We start from the raw sequence: 22,639 nt of genomic DNA on the forward strand, positions 1-22,639 counted from the left end.
TGTGTGTGTGTGTGTGTGTGTGCGTGTGTGTGTGCCCCGAAACAACGCGATAAACTACGAGGTTTCAAGAGGAGCGCTCGTTTTATAACGCCCCAGTCACCCGTCGGGGCGGTGCACTCAGGAAAGCTCTAATTTAATTCATGATTTGTGAATTTGATGATGGTTCAGTCCCTTGAGCTCAGTCCATAGGGACTTGGCTTGGGAACCGGAGGGTGGCCGGTTCAAGTCCCACATGGGAGGTGGACTGGTAGCTGGAGAGGTGCCAGTCAAATCAAATCAAATCAATTTTATTTGTATAGCCCAAAGTCACAAAGTACATTTGCCTCAGAGGGCTTTACAATCTGTACAGGGAGTGACACCCTCTGTCCTTAGACCCTCGGTTCGAGTGAGGAAAAACTTGCCCACAAAAACCCTTTTAACAGGGAAAAAATGTGGAAGAAACCTCAGGAAGAGCCACAGAGGAGGGATCCCTCTCCCAGGACGGACAGACGTGCAATGGATGTCACGTGTACAGGACAAATCAACACAAACATATTGTACAATGACTGATAAAATGACAATGAATTATAATGAATGATAAAAATGATTACAGTAATAGATATGGTAGTAATAATGACAGTAATAATATATGTAGTTCACCTCCTGGGCACTGCCGAGGTGCCCTTGAGCAAGGCACCAACTGCTCTGGCTGGCTGCCCATCACTCCACCATCTCTCTCCACATTTGCATGTCTATGCCGTTGTACTGCATGTGTGTGTGTCCGGGTTAAAATGCATGTAAATAAAAAATAGAGGGAAAAAAGAATTTCCCCATTGAGATTGGGATTAATAAAGTATATCTTCTTCTTCTTCTAGGATTTTGGTGGCCCTAAGCAACATTTTGTGTGTGGGCCCCAAAACACTCACGGGGCAACCACCAAATCACACGCACTGCTCGTAACTGAATGAAAAACACACATGCACTTGAATTAACAACAAAAAAACTTTATTTTAGAGCAATGTATCGGTATATTACAATTTTAAGAGGCTAAGAAAATTGAATGTATTCTAAAAAATAAAGATGATGTCCCTTCAGCAGCAGTCATGTCACTCGATGAGGTAGATGGACCTGGTGTAAGCAGAGGTCTGTCCAAAGTATTTCAATAATGCCCCTGAAACGATAATACATTAGATTATTATTATTGTTACATATAGGCTGGAAGATATGACATAGGTATGTCATATGTATCTTCCATATGTATTTATTAACCACACAACAAATGCAATTTTCTCAGTTAGCTGATTGTCCAAATATGTCCAAATGAAATGTATGTTTCTATGAGGTACAAAAATACAATTTAACATAGTTTGGAAAGCAAATGGCTTAATAGCCTGAAACTATTTGGGCCAATTTCGACATTTAATATGTTCTGTATTAAAATAATATATCAAAACACAGATCTGAGGCTGGCTCCAGAAGTGAGTCAGTCTCCATAAGTCCCCATGTTCAAATGTCCAACTTCACAGCAGAAATAAACATGTTTACAGCCTGGTACAAAAAACAGTTTTGGTCTCTGTAGCTAATTTCCCCGTTCATGACAACTGTACTGAGGGTGAATTTATATACAACTCACCTGTTCAGATTAAATTAAGGTTTAAAGTTATGCAGGATTAATAGCGTGGACGCTTTGATTGACAGGTAGGTGCTGTTACAGATTGGCTTGTTTGAGCAACCAGGTGACATTCAGCCCGCCTTGTTTGTCAACAAGCCCTACATAATATAACACGTAACAATGTAGACCGGATTAACCTGTTAGTGCCTGACACCCAGTTATGGTCTGACAACAACCTGCTATTGTAGATCTTTATTTTGGTAGGTCGTGGGAACCATTTCCTGTCTAGCTTAAACACTGTATTATTATTCTACTCATAATTATTATTTGCTTGTTTTGTGGTCTTGTTAGAAAGTAGTAAAGAAAATATAATTGTGCTACTATACACCGTAACAATAAAGTATGCAAAAATCAAGACTACAAATAAAAGTTTAAATGTGCTTTGTTTTGTGGTCTTGTTAGAAAGTAGTAAAGAAAATATAATTGTGTTACTCTACACCATAACAATAAAGTATGCAAAAATCAAAACTACAAATAAAAGTTTAAATGTTAAATCGAAGGTACAAATAATAAAAGGAAAAATACAACACAGTAACAACAGTAACACGGGACAAAAAACATATAATGTAATAATATAATATACTATAACAGAGATACATGTTTTTTTCAGAATGCAGTTATAACATTATATTGTATATGTTTTATTAAATATGTCATCATATATCACAAATAAATAGGCAAAAATCATCAAATTCAACATATTAATTAATGTTTGTATATTTAAATTTACGCTAATTGTGTGTAAAATGTTGAAAATATACATAAAACCTGATAAAAATCAGGTATTCGTCTCCACCCGGTTCTAAAACGCCGGGGGATAAAAGAAACAAACCTATTTAAACCAATCACATTGGGGTTGTGCCCCGGCGGGCCAATGAGGATCGAGTAAACACAAAGCCCCGCCTCTCACGCGGTAGGTTGCGTCGCGCAGAAAGTCACCTCGAGACAGCAGCTATTGACGAGCTAGCGGCGCTAGCATGGTCAGAGTCGGGCTCGAGGAAGGTCAATAGCAGCAGCATCCTGTCCGTGTCGATCCAGCTGTTGTTTATTCATCTGACATTGACCAGCAAACGGACGAAGAACAAAACTTTATCATTTTAAACTGAGGAACAGAAGCTGCTGTTGACAAGCTTCCGCTCGCGGTGTCTTCGTCTCTGTCCGGATCATCTTCAATCATGGCTGCGCTCAGAGCCTCCTACCACCGGATCCTGGACCGGATCGAGCACATGCTGCCCGCCAAGCTGAGACCTCTGTACAACCACCCGGCAGGTAAGGCTCGGGTCAGCAGGTGCAGGTGCGCGCGCGTGCGGGTGCCCTTGTGTCTATGTGTGCTATTGACAATGTGAGCTGTATGAAAGTCATTACATTAACATGGCACAGGCTTCACCTGCAGCTCAGTGTGTGCAGGACATTGTTTATGATGTGTATGTGCAAAGGTGATGCCATTGACATGCACGACCTACTTACTGTTGACCTGTGCACATAATATATAAAAACACATGAAGGAGCCTGTTGCAGGGAGGATTGGACCAGGATCAACCACAGGAGAGATGAAATCATACAACAGTCTGTCCATGCTATGATAAGGATGCACTAATGTGCATATTTATAATCAGCTTTGTTGTTTATTTCAAAAACTGAATGAAAAATAGTGAAAAAGTTCAGAAAACCTGCAGTGACACCTTCAAATCTCTTGAACGGTCCAAATATTTCATGCAGTGACACCTTCAAATCTCTTGAACGGTCCAAATATTTCATTCCATTCCATTCCATTACATTGCATTTAGCAGACGCTTTTATCCAAAGCGACTTACAGAGGGGGACATAAGCTGAAAAAGGTGTAAAGGAGCACAGAATAGTTGTTAGTTTTTGTTAGTTTTATTAAAATATTTCATATTTTAGAGGCAGAAGAAGCAACTCTGCTCGATTAAATGACTCAATTATTGATTAATTACTGTTGCAATCGACTTGATAAGATAAGATAATACTTTATTTATCCCACAACGGGGAAATTCACTTGTTAACAGCAGCGAAAAATAGAATCAAGGAGGGAAACACAAATGTACATATTTACAAAAAGTACTAAAGTAGAATGTGCAGATTTACAAAACAAGTACTAAGGTACGCTGTAATAAAGATTTCTGGTGTTCTTAATTTGTTTAATCTTGTGATATGAAGTGCAGTAAGTCATATTTCCATCAAGTTTTGTTAACCCACTTCCTCTAAACCGAGGCCGCACTAAATATAGTAGAATCACCTGATGTGATTCAGCAGCACCACAAACAGCCTGAAACTTTAAATTTAAATGTTGGATTTATTAATTATCTAGAAATGAGTGTTCTGTGAACTCAGTGAGATTAAGGAGCCGCTGGCGTCAGCGGGGACAGTCTGCTCTTTGTTTTGTATAAGTGAAGCTCAAGGACAGTTTTCTGAGCAGGTATGAAGGAGGCGGAGACAGCAGCCACCTCCCACAGTGACAGAAGTCCTTTTTTTGTTTGTTTGTTTGTTTGTTTGTTGTTTTGGAAAGTTGACAACCAGCCCGGCAGCTTTTTTTTTTTTCTCCCCCTCGGCCGTAACTAATTTAATTTATGTGAGTGTTGTCTCTGAGGCGTCCGAGCTTCTGTCGCACAGAGAACTGGTCTAACGTGAACTACAACATTTGATATTGCAGTATTGTTTGTCGTGGTGTTGCGTTCGGAGTTCAAAGGTGACCTCGGCGGTTTGACCCGTGTCCTACTGACACAAATGCTTCTGGTGTCTCATTAACTCGTGCATCAGCACTGCAACAAAGTTATTTTTTATAGAATATACAAACATGAACCGAACATGAGCATCAGCACAAAAACATGTTTATATGTGAAGAAAAGAAAATAGCATCAGCACAAAAACATGTTTATATGTGAAGAAAAGAAAATCAGAAAAATGAAACAAAGGAGGTCGTTTAGGAGTCATATACTTTCTAAACTTTTCCCAAATTTCCTCAAATTCAGAAAAGATTTTATTAATAATATCAAACCACTCCGGCTTTTCTCGCAGCTACGCTCAGTGAACCAAACATGTTTTGTTTTAATATTTGCAGATGTTGAGTGTAGAAATCCAAAGAGTAGTTCATCCCGATTCGAAGCAGTTTCAGTCCCAAATATCGTCACTAATTCTGTGTAAGTATTTTACACCAGAAAGCATTTACAGACCCAGAACAGGTGATGACGCTTCGCTTCCTGAGAGCCACATCTTCTCCAGCAGCTGGAGGAAGCTGAGTTACTGAGAGACAGACGCTGTGTGAGAGGCTGAGCTCGATGTCTTCCACTGAAACTCACAATATTTTGTCCAGACGTCGTCTGTAATGCGACTGTCAGTCTCGCTTTCCCATTTTTGTTCAGTGGAGGTGCTTCTGGTTATCTCACCTCCTTGGAGTCCGCCTTGTAGGCACCAATAAAAACTTTATTTCTAAAACACTTTTTGGAAATCTAAAAAAGTCTCTTCAGTGCCTCAAAGCTGTTCACTGTCCCCTGATTGATCATTAATCAATGAATCTGCTGATTGTTGTCTTAATCAGTTAATTGATCGTAAAATGTCAAAAAAAATAGTAAAAATGCTCATCATGACAGTGTCAGATCAGATTTTTGAGCGATCGTAACGTGTTTTTGGTTTAATATGATCAGTTTGCAAAATATTTTTAAAAATATTCTTTGTACGAGGTCACAGATTCCAGATCAGCAGCTTTTTCCTTCACTTTTGTCCTCCGGCTTGTTGTGCAGCTCACTTTGTGCAACAAAGTGTGTTTGGTCTGCTGCCCGAAGTTTCTGTTACACAGAGGCCCGACTGTGCGGAGTTGTGTTTCATCGTCACACCCGTACACAGATTAGTTACATTAGACGAAAAAACTGGAACTTCTGGAAAAAAAACTCATGTTTACTTTTTGTTTTTAATTTCAGGTCCAAAAACTGTTTTCTTCTGGGCTCCGATGTTTAAATGGGTAAGTGCATCTTCACACAGTTTATTAACCGGTTTGATCTGAGCCCTTTAAACCAAACTTTTGTCTAAATACAACCTCCTCATCACACGTTATTTATAAGCCAGTTCATCAGTGATGCACTCTGAGTTAGTTGAATACTTTTTAGGGGCCTGAAGATGTGAAATTATCCAAAAATCAACATCTTTGTGTAGCAGGAATGTGATTTTCTGCTTCTCAGGACCTCTTAACGGGCCCCGATGCTGAGATTAGGAACCATTTTCATAGAAACAAAGAGCTTAAATTCAAATAGATTTGTCAACATGCAGTAAAAAAGTCTGATGGAGCTTATAAAACGTGGTCTCTTCACCTCTGCAGGGTCTGGTCGGAGCTGGTTTGGCTGATATGACTCGGCCAGCAGAGAAACTTAGTACCTCCCAGTCTGCAGTGCTGACAGCCACAGGTAAGATTAAAGACACAAACACATAAAGGTACGATCGACTTTAATGAGGCTGAATGATGAAATTCACTTGAAGCAAATGTTGTTCACCGACGTGTTAAATCTGTTAGAGAGCACTTCGTCTTCGTCGCCACCTGACAGGTGTGTCTTATCAAGATGCTGATTATGAGTTCAGGTGTGTCTCGGACTGGTTACAATAGAAAAATATGCCGTTTTAACACACAACACAAAGCCACAGAGGTCTCTGCATGCTTAACTATAAGAATGTCCACCAGAGCTGTGACTTGATCGTTTCACCACCACGAGTCGTCTCCAACATCGTTTGGCTGACCACGTGTAACCACGCCAGCCCAGAGCCGCCACATTCCTGCAGGATCGTCCAAAACCAGCCACTCAGATTTCTGAATTTCTGCACAAACTTGTCACAAACAGTGTTAGTGAGGCTCGAGCGAGCGCGTGATGCTCGCCTTCGACGGCGTCTGGCACTTTTGGATGAATCACGGTTTGCACCGTACCAGGCGGATGGTGTCGAGTCTCCCATGGTGACGGCGGAGTTGTGATATTGGCTTTTGAAAACAGACGGCCGACACAGGTGCATATTCTTGATTTTTAGATGCACAGAGTTACCATGGTGAGATCCTCATCATCGGTCGCCTCATGTTACAAGAAAGTCGGCCTCCTTACTCACCAGACATGTCACTCGTTGAGTACATGTGTGATGCTCGCAAGCAGCAACCTCGACTACTCTACATGAAGGAGATGTGTCGCCCTGCACGAGGCGGACACAGCAGATACTGACCAAACATCTGTTACAAAGACACTCTGTCTCATCGTTTCTCAAATTAAAACCCAGTAGATGAACTATCTAGCCCACAGTTTGGTGTATAATAGTGTTGATAAGCGACACCTACAAGGTGGATGGATGGATCATCTTGGCCTCACTAACAAGATTTGATCCAAATCTGAGAGATATAAACCTTTTTGTGTGTGCAGAAGAAATCTTAAATGTAAAATATCACCAGAAAATGTTGCACCTGATCCGTCTTGTGCTTAAAACCTAAAGATTTATGTAGGAAAGATGAATGTTCTCTGCACGTTTTTAGATTTAAAACATCTTGATTTAAAGTTTTCAGGTCGCGTGTCCGTGATTTGTGTCAGTTATTTACTTCTTTATCTTTGCCCTGACGTACATTTCAGAATCATTCATTTATCAGCCCGTGCTCACGTCTCTCTGTGCTAAAGGTTGTCTGGATGTTTCTGCTTTTGCAATATGTTTATTCAAACACATCTTATCTGTCACTCATTTTTGGGGCCAAAACACAGACTCTGTTCTCACACGTAAGCGATGGTTCGATGTGCATAACCTTCACTTCAACCTTCCTGTTGTCCTCCTTCTCCACCACCAGGCCTGATCTGGTCCAGATACTCGTTGGTCATAATCCCGAAGAACTGGAACCTGTTTTGTGTCAACTTCTTTGTGGGCAGCGCTGGAGGCTCCCAGCTCTACAGGATCTGGAGGTTTGTTGGTTATAAACTGACCTTGTTATCTCGGTTTGAAGCATTCTGAGTAGACGCAGAAATCATGGCCGCGACTTCATGTGTGACTGTTTGCAGCTGATAGAGACGTTGAGATAAGTTGTGGTGGTAAATGTATAACATTAACTTTGTTTCTATTGTCAATAATTGACTGAGTGAATGAACACGACCCCTGTCAGACCAAATTGTAATCCTAGAAATTTAGTTTTAAGTGTTTACTATGTGGAGATCTACGGTCGAGCAGCAGCTAAAAATCAGTCCCAGATTTACTCTTTTCACCTCGGTCATTATGTCCATAGAAGCTAATGAGCCTGGTTACACTGCCTGCTTGCCCAGCTCCTGTTCTGGCATGACACCAGCTTAGCTCCCCTGTCAGCATTCACCCTGTAAACCTCCTACTCTTCTTCCCAGTGGTCTAAAACACCCAAATTCAACCGGACGCACACGCAATTGCGTGTTTGTCAATTTACACAAGAACACCTCGAGCTGACAGGAAGCCAGACATGGAAAAAGCAGAGAAAAGCTGGTGGATTTTCAAAATAAAATACCCCGTGCAAACTGCCGGTCGTAAAAACAGCCAAAAGCTGTTAAAACTAATTAACTACATAGCATATTTACACGTGTAGATGCATATTTAGAAGCACATAAACCAATAAAATTACCAGATCTGAGCAAAGTAAGCAAAGTCTGGCAGGCTAAACGCTTCTGAAACGCGTCACGTGCTGGACGGACCAAAACAGCGTCGCATCCACGATGTGACAGAGACGTGTCCGTGGATTTTCGGTTTAAAACTCCTCTGGTGCTCTGAGCTCACTGGGCTAACATTAACTAACAGCAGCTACAGTTGGCAGCCGTTTACTTCACTGTCCATCAGGAAACTCCGTAAATCACAGAGAGTTCGTGATCGTACTCTATAAATAGATATAATATGATAGAAAAGTTACACAATGCTGCATTAATAACGCATCATTTTCTTCTGTTTCCAGGCACAAGCAGGATCTGAAGGCTCAGGAAGCTGCACAGGCGAAAGAGGCTGCTGCAGAGTCCTGAGTGCACTTTCCTGTTTGCCAACGCTCCTCTGCAGCGGACTGAAAAGGGAGACTACACACCGGGCACGAACGTCGCCCCCTCTAATCATCTCCACGTCATCTCCGTAACATCCATGCCATAACCATTAACACCGTCGTCACCGCTTTAAGCCTGTCGTCCCTGTTTGGAAATAAGTGTTCAGATTTCCGTCAGGGCGCCAACAACAGACCGGAACAAACGTTTTTTTTAACTGTAGTCAACACACACTCAAGATTCAACAACGCACAAGTACTATTTGTTTAACGAGCTGTATGATTGTACGTGTTTTTAATTTATCCCTTTATCTCGTGTACCACTCGGGAGATTTTTGCTTTTCCATCACGAGTGTTCAGGTGTAGCAAACGGTACCTCATGCAATAATTCTCCCATCCCTCATTTCTTCCCCTCTTGGATTTGTGTTGAACAGAGTTTAAGGAATGTTTCCACATGAAATTTACTTTATTTATAATTTGGTTACAGTCACGGCACCTGTAATTATTAAATAATTCATTACCCTGACGATTCCTTCTATCTGGATGGCTTTAAATCTTTTAACGTGAGTGAGAGCGAATCCTAATCGATGAATCACTTGATTAAAAAATGTCTCTTGTAGTCGAAACATTGTTAGAAAGACGCGGTTATGTTCTGAATCTGTTCTTAGAAAGGTGTTGTATATTTTTCCTGTGTATAAATACCTTCTTTGACGTTGCACACGGTGCTCATTATCAGTATAACCTCCCCCTTTGATTATTTAAAGCAATAATTGTCGTCACTTTTTAAGTATTTCTTGATCTGCTGTCCGAACAAATGGCACTTTTGAAGGTTGATCATTGGCTCTGTGGCTATGTAATGTTAATAAATCCCATTTAACACACTCGCCCAGCTGATTTTAAAGTACGAACATCTCACAAAGTGACTTCAGTATTAACGTGTTCTCTAATTGTGAAGGAAAGGAGCTTCAGTGCTTCCTTTCTTATCTCCTTTAGCAGCGGAGCATCCTTTATGAAAGGAAATGAGGTAATGCCGTCCCACAATTCGTTTATTTAGAAAGTTTAATGCAGGTCTGTAGTTTCAGTGCAGTAACAGACACTCGTCTCCTATGAAACCAGTCGAATAGTCACAAAAATTACCTCCTGTGTCCTTTCCTAAACACTTGACCTCGATGGAAAACGTGAGGTCAAGGAAAGATGTGAAGGAAAGTTTGATGATTTATGTCTGTGGTGAAACTACAAAGTTCAGAAGATGGACTACAAAAACCTACAATAGTCAGTCAGAGTCTCTGGCTTCACACGTCGACATGGAAACTGAAACTTCATCTCCCTCGGCTACTTTTAGTCTGCAGAGCAACAAATCCCAGTTTCCACATTCGCTGGCTGAACTCGAGTGAAGTCATGTGCTGAAGATCGTTTTTAACTGACACGCTTCTTCAGTTTCTCACTAAAAAGTGTCAGAAAACATCCACTTCAGACCAACAAGTCAGATGTTTACTGTATTAAAATCATAAAATGAACACACTGTCAGATTTAAGGAAACATGCTCAACAGAAACATCTTGTAAGATCGTGTTGTGACAGAGATTTGACCCACAGAGCATCATGGAAAGTGACCAAGACCGACCCGCTCGCTATTACTGCAGGAGGTGGAGGCGGCTTTCCAGGACAGAGTTCACTGTAGTTTCAGCACAGAGTACTGGGCAGCTTGTTTTAACTTTTACATACATAAATTCAACTATTTCTCACATCAAGTTTTACAAAGATACGACCTACAACACCCTCGTGTCAGCGTGAAGTTATAAAGTCGTCGAATTCAAGCATTGAAGTCGGTCTAACAGCACGAGAAGGAGGAGGCTGCTCTCCTGGGATAAGTGAGCCGTAGAGTCTGTGAGGAGGACTGGCTGCTTAAAGACGTCTCCAGTGTTTTGAATTTGCACTGCAGTACCAAGTTTTAACCACTAGATATCACTGCTACAAGCAGGACAGTCTGATCTGTTTGAGACCTGAAGACTGGACTGACTGTCAGAGATCCATGAGTCGACCCTCACACTCCTTAATGCCTCTAACACGGACGGTGTAGTGAACTCAAACATGCAGAGAAATTACAAAAACAAAACGATCACACAAATTATGGTTAGCCACAAAACTTTATTCACAAACTGTATCAGATATTTAGCGTTTTCCACCGACGCGGGGTGCGCTGATCTTCATGGGCTTAGCGATCTTGGGTTTCTGTGCAGCCTTGGTGGAGGCCTACGGGAGGAGAGGCACAGTAAGTCCAGAAACATGCAGCACATCAACACGTTACAGTTTATAACAGACGAGCAGCTTAATCCAGTGATTACTGAGGACTTTAAGTCACAGTCTGCTATCAAACTTAAAAATTTATGTTGTTACAGAACTCTAAACTACTACTACTACTCCAGGTCCTGAGAGCTTCTTACCTTTGCACTTGGCGCTGCGGGCTTCTTGGCAGCCTGCTTTGCCTTCTTGGCCTCCTTGGCAGCTCTGAATGGAAAAAGAAAAACATTCAAATAAACCAGGACACAATCTTAAAATATCTGAGATCAGGACACATGATCACAAATTCACTTCATTTACGAAGCAGTTCAGACATTCAACCCTGCTCTGAATGATTTCTATGAACCTAAAACATTAAGATACCTTTGTATGAAAAAAGAAAAAGGTATGATATGTTTGGTTTCTCCATTAACCTGCTCAGATCTGATAAATGTAAACGCTGTGGCTGCCACATTAAAGAGGCCGGATGAGATAAAAGATGTTTGTGTCCGTTATGTCCAATAATTTTTGATAAGAAAACAGACAAAAGACTGTGCAGAAGTTTAACTCTTCACATTTTAAATCGTGGTTCATGAAATTGTTCTAGACTGATTTAATAAAAATGTAAACAGACTTTTATGCTCCAGTCTATTACTAAGATGAACAATTAAAACTGGGATTCTAGTTTTGTTTTTAATAAATACATAATGTCTCGACCCCTCAACACCTTTTGCAAAGAAGCTCCAAACCTCAGATGACTGGTCTGTTTGTGTCCTCACCTGATGGCCTGCTCCCTCTGGGCCTTGCGGACCTCGGGCTTCTGGTTCCTCTTGGCCATGATCTCAGCCAGGGAGGCGCCAGTGATGGCCCTCTGGAACTTCACTGCGCGGCGGGTACGCTTCTTTGCCACCTCTTCCTGTGAAAACATGTCATGAAGACACACTTAGATTTATTTGTAGACAGAATATCTCCACGCTCTACAGGACCACGTCAGCAACACGTCCAACTAAACACCCTGCAGCTCAGACTGTGTTCGTTTAAGTCAGTAGAGGTGATGCTGAAACTGTAAAACAGCTGCACGATACATGAAACAGACTTACAGTCGTAACTTTTGTTGGCTGCAACCTGATCGTCTCTACAGCTGAGTGTAGACAACATCTTTAACCACCATGAACATTAACAGATTATTCACTGAGGCAAAACACAAATTGCTTTTACTGACACTCAGCAGGTGCCAAATATATCAAACTTTTTTGCACCTTATGGTAACTACTCATCTAACCGAGCTACAACGATACCGACAACTCAGCGAGTTAGAATTATTCGTGTCAGTGAATCACACAGTTACAGGAGGAAGTATCGTAGCGTGTTGGAGAGTTTGGAGGCTGGCCGATGGTGAGAGGTCAACGAAGACGTCAAAGGCCAGTACTATGATCTCCTGTCGTTCTATGGCTGCAGGTGTGGAGTGAGCGCTGCTGCCGAGTCTGCAAAACGCAGGCCGACAACAGCACGTAACACAGACTAACACCGTGCACACCGACCACCCGCAGCCAAACCAAGTACAGCACGTAGATACTCGCTACAACGGCACGATAACAGTGCTCTGACAGTGATTACACTGAGTTAAGAACCATCACAATAGTTTACTGGAACAAACATCAGCACAAACTGCTGTTGAAGAGGCACAGAGGCCTGAAAACTGCTGGATCACCAAAGACTACTTATGAAGAGGGTGATAGATGATGCACTGTAAACACACATTAAAGTTAACATAATATAAGGATATATTTTTAGGATATTTAGGAGCAGAAATCCGTAAAATGTTCCACTTCCTCTAATGTGGATTTGTTTTATGTCATTAAATTGGATTTTGGGCAATTAGTTTGACATTTTCTCACTTTAAAAAGATTAAACGATTACTTTATTAATCAAAGAATAATAGATCTCACAGCCAGGTAACAGACATACAGCTTGTTACTTACAGACTGGCCCTTCTTGTGCTTGCGCCTGTACAGCACGGTCCAGTTGATCTGTCTGGGGTTCCTCTTGGCCAGGAAGGCAGACTCACACTTGGCGTTCAAGAACTGGAACACCTGACGGAGACAAGAAAACTCTTAGCAAACACCCCGTTATGATACATACACGACAACAGACAGTAACCAGCTCAGTACATTTAGATATTAGAATAGAAACCTTGATCCCTCTTTTATCACATGGATTGTAGACTAAATATAACCACACACACGGAGGGTGGAGGGACGAGCAGCTACATAGCGACATCCCATCTGCAGTTAGTTGGTGCCTTGCTCAAGGGAACATCTTCAGGTACCAGCTCCCCCTCTATGGCAGTACATAGAGACTTGGCTTGGGAACTAGAGGGTCCAGTATGGAACAAAGTATGGTAGCCGGAGAGGTGCCCTTGAGCAAGGCATGTGAACCATGTGTACATAAACGTGTGTATTTGGGGTTAAAATGCACGTAAAAGTCTCTTCTTTCTACACTTTCTGGTCCATGCTGGACTTGAACCAGCAACCCTCCGGTTCCCAAACTAGTGCGGCCTCCACGCATTGTTTTGTAACACTGGACAGCCGTTTTCTACAAAACTTGACAAACTCTATTGTAACATTGACGTTGTTTATTCCCTGAAGGGAATGTTTGAGGCACTTTTTGGCACAAACAAAAATATAAAGACACCATAATAATAGTGCTGGGCGATTTGACATTACATGTCATGGGGACGATGGAAAAGTGTCTATCGTGCCATTTCTCTATCTATCGTTTCTAACCTAATTTTATTAATTATTGCTGTTTATATAAGTGAAAATAAAGAATTTGATTTTTGTGTTCATTTTTTATAGCTGAACTTTTGTGCAAAAAATTGTTTCTTCTCAGAAACTTAAAGTTTATTTTAATAATTCAGTTTATTAACTATGATTTTGCCTCCGCCACAGCTGTTTTTCATTTTAATAAATTTTAGTGCAGCAATATAAATGTTTGTTTCTCATTTGTGACAGTTGTCACTTCAAAATAAAAGTTGGACAAAAGCAAAGAAACTTTTCACTGAAAACACTGTGGTACATCGTGATGATTTGTTTCCATATCACCCAGCACTACATAATAATACAGTGCAATGATAAAACAATGAACTATATGATAAAGAGGGAACACACATGTTGGTATAACATGTTTCTCTTACATGAAGACTTCTGTGTCTCTCTGACAGGTCAAACATCAACTCACTTAATAAAAAACACATCGTCAACAACGCTGAGCTCTACAGAGGTTGTAAAAACACAACATTAGAGCCGTTAAGGAGCCAGATATTAAAAATATTAAAGTTATTATCTGTCAAGCTGCTGAACGTTGAACCTACACTAGCAGCTAACGTTAGCACGTTTGAGCAGGCCTGCTCCTGTAAGTCTTGTTTATCTCACACACAGCTACACGAGGCAGATACTAACACAACAAACACCAACATTTAACCCGGGTGGCTGTACTTTAAATCACATTTATACACAGAGCCGTTAGAGAGGCCGGTTGTTGTTTGGCGGTTACCTTTCCGTCTATCCTGGCGTATCGGCGGCCATGGCCGGGGTATATTTTATACCCGCTGAAACTGCACAACTCGACCCTGAAAACGACAAATACAAGGCGTCACTAGAAGACAACGACACAAACTAAATGTTAAAGTGGTTAACATCGTCGTAATGTTTATTTAAGTGTCTGGATGGCGTTTGATAGTTTATCCGTAAACTCACTTCATGATGGCTACGAGAGGGCACAAAACCGGAAAGGACGATGACGGAAGCGGAAACTGAACTTGTAAGACTACAAATCGATATTTATGAACTTATTAACTGTGAATATTTTTTCAGTTACTTTAAATGATTGTTAATTTTTACACGTAACGAATTAATATTAATTGCTTTTGGTTCTGTAAAAAAAAAGATTTTAATCAAATTAATACTTTAACCAATCATCGCTAAGGCAACCGTCACACTTGGTTGGCGACGGTTGCCTAGCAAGCGTAACAGAAAAGAAACACTTTGAGGCTTCATATTGCGATAATAAGATGTGAAACACGAAATTTAAATAATTTAAATTAAATATCGTTTCTATCGTTGGCTAGCTTTTCCATTTCTTGACTACAACCTTACGTCGAGAGTTGTAGTCTTTTTAAGCTCCAAAGACGCCGCTACGCAATGAGCGAGACGACCTATTTAAACTACATTTCCCATGATGCTCATTTTTTAGCGGAAAAGAAGATGACGGAAGCGGAAACTGAACATGTAAGACTACAAATCGATATTTATGAACTTATTAACTGTGAATATTTTTTTCAGTTAGTTTAACTTATTGTTTTTTTTTTACATGTAACAAATTAATATTAATTACTTTTGGTTCTGTATAAAAAAGATTTAAATTAAATTAATACTTTAACCAATCATCGCTAGGCAACCGTCACACTTGGTTGACGACGGTTGCCTAGCAAGCGTAACAAAAAAGAAACACTTTGAGGCTTCATATTGCGATAATAAGATGTGAAACATGAAATTTAAATAATTAAATGTAAATTAAATATCGTTTCTATCGTTGGCGTCGTTTGCTAGCCTTTTCTATTTCTTGACTACAACCTTACGTCGAGAGTTGTAGTCTTTTCACGCTCCAAAGACGCCGCTACGCAATGAGCGATACGACCTATTCAAACTACATTTCCCATGATTCTCCTGTTTTTTTTAGCGGTTTGACAGGCGGCATACGCTCCTTGTGTTGCAGTCTGCCGCAGCTGAGCTAATAGAGTCGTTAGCTAACGCACGACAGGATGGGTGTATCAGATTTACAGTTTGATACAAAGGATGGTGAGTAGATACATGTTGTTTCGGGTCTGACAGACAGCGGCGGGTTTGTTTGTGTTCAACGTCAGCGAGTGTGTTTGTGAGTTAGTAGCTAACGCTAGTGCCGTTAGCTAGTGTTACTAACAAGCGTGCGAGTGGATGCAGATCAAAACATCCCGGGTCAGCTCGTCTGAGAGCAAAGTTTAGACATCAGAGCAGCTCGTTTTATGTCGCGTTAACCTCCTAGGTGTAGTCCAGCTCAGGCTACTGTACATTAGGCAGCGCATTGACTCCTTTCTGCTCCTGTTAGTCATCACAGTCAGCTTTCCTGCCCTCAGATGTCATGATGTCAGCGTTTAAATATATATTTTAATGAAACTGGATACAGGTGCAAATAGCTAGTTTGCATAATGCACCTCCAAAAACATCAATGATTTGTCTGGTAATGCCCTTCATGACTCAGGCAGCCTAACTCAAGACAATGTGTGAAATTACTGTCCATGCCCAGCTTTACTGAAGCTGTACTGTTTGTACGCACGGCTGCTTTAAGATAGATGGCTGATAGATACCTGTGAGCATCATCCCTCGAAATACCACACACTCCAAGTCAAGTCCAGCAGCCATCAAACTGGCTTGTGCAATACATAAGTGAAATCTTCCACACATGCATGCTGCACTTTAACAATAAGTGTATTCTCTGCACAGTCTCTCAAAAACGTATAAAGAATTCTTTATAAGGTTTTAGATTTACATATTGCATAGTTCACTGTTACTGGTTTTATTTAACTGTTATTTATACATGTGTATATAATGTTAAAATAGGATTTTGTATTTTGTTTTCTTGCTATATTTCCCTGCGGGGATTAATAAAGTATTTCCAATTCTGATATACAAAAGACACGAGTTAGATAGAGTATGAATAGAATAAAGTGTAAGGAAGCGAGAACATGTAGAAATATACAGATATAATAAAAAAAATAAACTCTCTGTGCAGTAACTTTGTGCAAAAATGTGCAATCTTATTCAGAGAAGGAGTCAGTGCAAGTTGTGTATTAGTGTCCATATCCAAAAATCAGCTGTGAGTCTCCTCTCCCTGCACAGAGGGGAGTCATTATGAAGAAAGACTTCCCGTAGCGGCCCCTTTTATTGTGGAGTTGCAGGAGACTCCGACTGAATCTGCTCTGCTGCTCTGTCAGGAGGTCGTGTAGTGGATGTGAGTTATTGTCCATGATGCTGAGAAGTTTATGGAGAGCATCTTTCTCACTACAACCAGCTTCAGGAGCTCCAGATCAGTCCACCGCACAGAGCCAGCCTTCTTAATCAGTTTGTGTCGCTGCAAAGAAGCCGACTGGTAGAACATCTTGCTGCAGAGTCTGCTCTGTCACTTTCTGTAGACACCCTCAGTTGTCCAGGTGCACACACAAGCATCTATAGTCCTCCACCTTCATCCTGGTTTGAAACTGTGCTCAGGTTTAGTCCTCCTGAAGTCCTCGACCGTCTCTTTAGTTTTGGCCACATTCAAGACGGTTGCTCCCACACTGTGCCAGTGATCAAGCAGATCCCTGTACCATCTTTTCTCCAAGACCCAAGCAGCCTAACTCATGATCACTGGCTTCCATCTCAAGCTTTACTGAAGGCGGCAGACTGTTTGTGCACTCGGCTGCTTTAAGATGTGTGTGTTCCGTAGCCATGGTGATGAGCCAAATGACAGTTGTTGTTGTGGTTTCCCTGCCTGTTTAACCTCCGCTGTCTTTACTCCTACTAGGTCCTGTGGTGGATCTCTCAGCCCGGGGTATGCAAAAGCTGGATCCTAGTTTCACCTGCTCCGAAGAGACTCACACTCTCATCCTGGACCGTAACCACATCATGAAACTGGACCACCTGGAAAGGAACCCGGGCCTTCAGCAGGTAGAACCCTTTGTTCGGTCGACAAACTTTATTCACAGGCTTACAGCGTGGTCACTAGCAGTGGTGACTTGTGTTTTCCTCTTCAGCTTTCCGTAGCCAGTAACCGCCTGGTGAGGATGATGGGCGTGTCTCGGCTAACAGAGCTGAGAGTCCTCAATCTGCCCAATAACAGTATCGGATACATTGAGGGGCTAAGAGACCTGCCACACCTGGAATGGCTCAACCTGTCCGGGAACAATATTAAGGTGAGGAAATCATATGTCAGTGCATAGATGAACTTTCCGTTCAAATGTTGCATGTTTAACTGAGTTTACACTCTTTACACATTCAGGTCATTGAGCAACTCAACAACTGCGTTTCCCTTCAACATCTGGATCTGTCTGACAACAACATATCAACCATCGGGGATCTGACTAAACTGGTGGCATTAAAGGTTAGTGTGAGAGTGTCTGAGGTTGAAAAGTGAGTTTAAGATGCAGTAGACTGACTCTTTTATGTCTTTGCAGACACTTTTGCTCCACGGAAACAGCATCACGACACTTCGTACTGTTCCTGCTCATCTCCCTGCTCATCTGTCTATCCTCTCCCTGGCAGAAAACGAGATTAGGGACCTCAATGAAGTAATTATCTGTTCCCCGAACTGGATACAGCAGCAATTATGGCCATTTAAGTTCTATAAAGGCTAATGATCTTCTGATTATTCTATAGGTATCTTATCTGGCGCCTCTCCATGACATGGAGCAGCTGTCCATTATGAACAACCCTTGCGTGATGGCGACCCCCTCGTTGCCAGGATTCGATTATCGCCCTTATATCATGAGTTGGTGTCTGAGCCTGAAGGTCCTGGACGGTTATGTCGTGTCACAGAAAGAAGGGTCAGTACATTTCTGTGCTGTTACATGTTTGTAGTTAAGATGAGGTTTGAATCTCTTATTTATTGTGTATAAATGTCACGATTACAGCCTCAAAGCGGAGTGGCTCTACAGTCAGGGGAAAGGACGTTCATATCGACCGGGTCAGCACGTTCAGCTGGTTCAGTACCTGGCCACTGTTTGCCCTCTAACGTCATCGCCAGCGCTGGAGACGGCGGAAGATGCCAAACTGGAGAAGATCCTCAGTAAACAGAGGTATAACTCTGAATTTAGAAGTACTGCTACACAACATGAAGCTCAAAAAAACCCTGACGCCTGACATCCAACACTCACCTCATAGCTATACATGTTTGACCTGATGTTGTTGTTGTTCTCAGGTTTCACCAGAGGCAGCTATTAGAGGAGACCGGTGGAGGCTGTCCCAGCCCTCCTCGTCCGACTCAGCTCGACGTGGAGAGCCACAGTCCTTCACATGCAGCTCCACAAGGGGGAGTCAGAGAGGTGAAGAAAATCAGTGCACCAGCACCAGTCGCTGCTCCATCAGTCCGGGACACAGGTAAGGCAGCTGCTTCGTCACTAAGAGACGCAGAGCTTCCTTTTTTTAATGTTTCTAACAGTGCGGTGTGTTTGCACAGAGCCAGTCATGCAGTTTAACACCTGGGTGAGCTGTGATTCTTCCCACCCGTCGTTACCGGTGGTTCGCAGTCCGAGGCACGGAGAGGAGCCCATCTACTTGGAGGACGTCCAGACAGATGAGGACAAACTCAACGGCAGCATGCTTTCCTCGGAGTCCACCTTCCTCCCTTTCACCTCTGATCTGGAGCCACAGACGACCCACTCTGACAGCGAGGACGAGACGGAGACGTTTGAACCTGATTCACTGGCTCCGAAGCGACCAGCACAGCCCAAAAAGCACAACAACGCAAACAAGCCACATGGTTCCCCCACTGTGGATAAGCAAGAAGAGGAAGTAATTTCTGTGGCAGCCACAACAGCCGGATCACCGGAGGTCAGAATCAGCACACCACAAAACGATCTGGAAACATCCTCTGACTTAAGTAGAGTTGAGATGAAAGAATCCCCCAAGCAGGAAGAAGCTGGCGTGTGTGCCGGTAAATCGATTTTGATGGAAGCGGACAAGGCAGCGGTTAAAATCCAGTCATGGTGGAGGGGACAGCACACCCGCTGTTGTCACCCGATGGCCAGAGAGGTGCGCAGCGAAATCCGTCTGCGGAGGATGCAAGAACACATCGTCTTCCTGTCTGAGAAGTTAGACAGGTAACCGACAGACCGTCAGTGTTGAGAACGGTTGGACAAATATTACATATCGTTGTGGCCGTATAAATCTATATTCTGAATTCTAAATGGGATTTGTTTGCAGGGTGCAGCAGCAGTATGAAGAGGAGAGGTTACAAAGGCTGGTTCAGGAGGAAGCTGTGAAGTTTCTGTGGAAAGAGGTCAGTGATTGAAGTCGTTATTTATTATTAGCACACATTTTCATAGTGCAACGCTGGTTTAATTTCCCTTTTTACCAAACAAGACTCTACAGCCATGCTAGCATTATCTAAAACTGATTGAAGTGACTTTATTTCTGCAGGTCACAAACCAAAAACAAATTAAGCGTTTGACTTGGAGGCTAGAGGTTTAAAAGTTAAGGGATCAGCGCTTATTATAATTCATCCTGAAGGGGATACAAACATCTAAATCCATCCAACAGCTCAGACGTGTCAACTCGGGCTGTGCAATATGACCAAAATCTCACTTATCCTAAAATACTGTATGTCATTTTACATTAAAATACATATACAGATATATTTTCTGTCACAAGGCATGTGCAATATTTTACACGTTTCTTATTTTATGTCTTTACAATAAAGTAAATCTTAAATCATCTTAAATAGTTTCACAGGGAACGACAGATTTCTTTGCAGATGTAAGTTGCAGCCCTAATCTCTCTCCGTCTTCGTGATTCTTTGCCGTGTGATGAGTCTGGAGATTGTCCTCATCCGTAGACTCTCACTGTGCGTAGGTGGTAAAACACGTTAATGGTGTTTGAGTCTTGAGGGACTGATCTGCAGGATAATTAGCAACGTTTTCTGGTCATTGTGGTGCTTTTAAAGATATATATTAATTTTTTATTAGACAGTTGAAAACCACCTTAGGACAAATGGGAAAGTGGGGAGCTTTTAGTCTTGGTACATGCGGCGCATGCTTTACTAAGTGAGATACTAGGGCGCCCCCATTGTGGGACTGTTAAAACCCAAACAAACATCTTTGCAGAAGTAGCCCTTCATTTAGTCATGATCTCCTCGTTTCAGAGTCCTCCTCCTGTTCTGCCTTCTCTCTCCTCCATGTTTGTTTGTGTACGCATGCTGTGACTACACAAACGGTACAGCATAATATGAAACGATAGACGTTATACTATCATTATACAATATATATCATCATATTGCACAGCACTGATGTCCAACCCATGGTGGCACTAGAGGAAAAGGGGAGAGAGATGACTGCCATCCCACCAGACTGACACTGGCTTCTGTTAAACATGGTTCACATGTCCTGTGTTGTCTTTGCAGCTCCAGTCTATGCAGCAGTGGAAGCAGTCTGTGCAGCAGCAGCTGGCGTGCATTACACCGGCTCAGTTCTTAGCTCCTGGACAACGCGAGGCCGCCCCGCCTGCTGCATCCGGCACGACGAACCCGCCCAACACAGACGTCTCCTTCCCAGACTCCGGCTTCCAGTCGACGAGCGATCATCACACGGCGCACGAGGACAGCTTCCTGAGCAGCGGGACGGCAGACTCTCTGAAGACGGTGCGAGCGCTGAGCCCGGTTCGTAGCGGCGGCGTGGACAGCGCAGACTGCAGCCTGTTGGAGCAGTACCTCTCCTCTGTACAGCAGAGGGAGGAGGAGGCCGAGGAGGTGATCGCTGATAGAACAGATACACCACAGCCCTCCTCACCGGTGTCACCCAGCAAAACAGCACAGCACAACTCCCCCCAACAGAAGGCAGCAGACAACCAATCAGATGTGCAGAGAACGGAGGGAACCAATCCCAGCCCTGTCTGAGGGCCTAATAGACACTGTACAGGTCTACTGAGTGTGTATAAAGTGACAATGACTGATGCACTCAGCCTGATTGCTAACCGAGCTCTCAAATAGCACTGGACTTCCTTTGTTTATCAAGACAGGCTTGAAAACAATACTCTCCTGTGAATGTAACTAAGTTTGTTTTATACTCTGTTCTGTTATTTAATGAACACTTTCCTCCTCTGTGTGAAGACAATGATTGTGATGTAGCAGAAGGTGTTAGTAACTTTTACGATGGAGTAGGTTGCTACAGATTAGGAGCTGACATGTTAAACGTAGTGCACTCGTAACCACCGATATATAGTACACAAGCATACTATCTATTATCACATACACCTGGAAATGTTGTATCTTTATCCTCTTAAAAAGTGTAAATAAATCAGCATTTATTATTTTCAAATCATTGTTATTTAGAAGTTCCAACAACCACGGATATTTTCATTATTAAGTAGTCTCATTATTTCTCCTTTTTTTCAATTAATTATTTAGTGTATAAAATGTTAAACCAACTGAATCGAATACCCCTCACCTCACCATTTCATTTCAAGCACAAAGGAGAAACCTACAGTGAAGGTGCCTAAGTAGAGGCAGTGCTAGGTTTCCCTGTGTAGATATAAAAGTCTGTTTTTAAGGGTAACAAAACATAACAATTCTTATTTTCAGGTAATGAAAACATAGTTTTTTATATGACATTGCATTTCTGTAAGTAGATCCCCTTAAATGTTACATTTTCATCACAACAAGCGACGTCTCAATTAGGCTGATTAACGATTATTAGCAATCTAGATTTAGTTTATTTAGTTTGTCCTTTCTGGGCTGCTGTAGAAAGATGGTTCAATATGGTGGACTCCATGGAAGAGGACCCGCTCCCTGTGTAGATATAAAAGGTAACAACAAACATAACAGGTGATTATACACTAATAAAAACATAATTATGTATCATTTCTGTCCATATATCCTGTTAAATGTTACAAATTGGAGCTTTAATACCAGTGT

At 42.0% G+C, this 22,639-nt stretch overlaps 3 protein-coding genes and 1 non-coding gene across 5 annotated transcripts; 2 read left to right on the forward strand and 2 right to left on the reverse strand.

Annotated features, from left to right (window-relative positions):
• Positions 1-2,561: 2,561 nt before the first annotated feature.
• On the forward strand, positions 2,562-9,544 carry mpc2b (mitochondrial pyruvate carrier 2b). The gene is made up of 5 exons (XM_010745784.3): positions 2,562-2,920; positions 5,587-5,627; positions 5,982-6,066; positions 7,470-7,581; positions 8,586-9,544. The coding sequence occupies exons 1-5, from the start codon at positions 2,827-2,829 to the stop codon at positions 8,647-8,649; spliced, it is 396 nt and encodes a 131-aa protein (XP_010744086.1). The 5' UTR covers positions 2,562-2,826; the 3' UTR covers positions 8,650-9,544.
• Positions 9,545-10,787: 1,243 nt separating this feature from the next.
• On the reverse strand, positions 10,788-14,835 carry rpl24 (ribosomal protein L24). The gene is made up of 6 exons (XM_010750746.3): positions 14,698-14,835; positions 14,495-14,570; positions 12,922-13,032; positions 11,719-11,855; positions 11,104-11,167; positions 10,788-10,912 (listed from the first exon to the last, which is right to left on the reverse strand). Exons 1-6 carry the CDS (start codon positions 14,700-14,702, stop codon positions 10,832-10,834), a joined length of 474 nt encoding a protein of 157 aa, XP_010749048.1. The 5' UTR covers positions 14,703-14,835; the 3' UTR covers positions 10,788-10,831.
• Positions 12,304-12,484, reverse strand: LOC113748250 (small nucleolar RNA SNORA23). Its single transcript, XR_003464205.1, has one exon. It is a non-coding gene; the product is annotated as a small nucleolar RNA SNORA23 (small nucleolar RNA).
• Positions 14,836-15,178: 343 nt separating the features above from the next.
• cep97 (centrosomal protein 97) lies at positions 15,179-22,043 on the forward strand. 2 transcript variants are annotated; one of them, XM_027291111.1, is made up of 11 exons: positions 15,179-15,228; positions 17,540-17,682; positions 17,769-17,927; positions 18,014-18,115; positions 18,189-18,302; positions 18,391-18,557; positions 18,645-18,809; positions 18,932-19,110; positions 19,190-19,832; positions 19,936-20,011; positions 21,131-22,043. In XM_027291111.1, exons 2-11 carry the CDS (start codon positions 17,569-17,571, stop codon positions 21,620-21,622), a joined length of 2,211 nt encoding a protein of 736 aa, XP_027146912.1. In that variant the 5' UTR covers positions 15,179-15,228; positions 17,540-17,568; the 3' UTR covers positions 21,623-22,043. The 2 variants fall into 2 exon arrangements, with proteins under 2 accessions (XP_027146912.1, XP_019111279.2); XM_019255734.2 differs by lacking the exon at positions 15,179-15,228 and adding an exon at positions 15,540-15,798.
• The last annotated feature ends 596 nt before the right edge of the window (positions 22,044-22,639 follow it).

The sequence above is a fragment of the Larimichthys crocea genome, chromosome XVIII, assembly GCF_000972845.2.
Source record: "Larimichthys crocea isolate SSNF chromosome XVIII, L_crocea_2.0, whole genome shotgun sequence".
In the NCBI taxonomy this organism is placed as follows: Eukaryota; Metazoa; Chordata; class Actinopteri; family Sciaenidae; genus Larimichthys; species Larimichthys crocea.

Coding starts and splice junctions, on each gene's coding strand:
- mpc2b (XM_010745784.3), top strand. CDS start 2,827: ATGGCTGCGCTCAGAGCCTCCTACCACCGGATCCTGGACCGGATCGAG. Junction 5,628..5,981: donor GGGCTCCGATGTTTAAATGG/GTAAGTGCATCT, acceptor TCACCTCTGCAG/GGTCTGGTCGGAGCTGGTTT. Junction 6,067..7,469: donor TGCAGTGCTGACAGCCACAG/GTAAGATTAAAG, acceptor CTCCACCACCAG/GCCTGATCTGGTCCAGATAC.
- rpl24 (XM_010750746.3), bottom strand. Junction 11,856..12,921: donor AGCACAAGAAGGGCCAGTCT/GTAAGTAACAAG, acceptor ATGTTTTCACAG/GAAGAGGTGGCAAAGAAGCG. Junction 11,168..11,718: donor CAGAGGGAGCAGGCCATCAG/GTGAGGACACAA, acceptor TTTTCCATTCAG/AGCTGCCAAGGAGGCCAAGA.
- cep97 (XM_019255734.2), top strand. CDS start 15,762: ATGGGTGTATCAGATTTACAGTTTGATACAAAGGATG. Junction 15,799..17,539: donor ACAGTTTGATACAAAGGATG/GTGAGTAGATAC, acceptor TACTCCTACTAG/GTCCTGTGGTGGATCTCTCA. Junction 19,111..19,189: donor TCCATCAGTCCGGGACACAG/GTAAGGCAGCTG, acceptor GTGTTTGCACAG/AGCCAGTCATGCAGTTTAAC.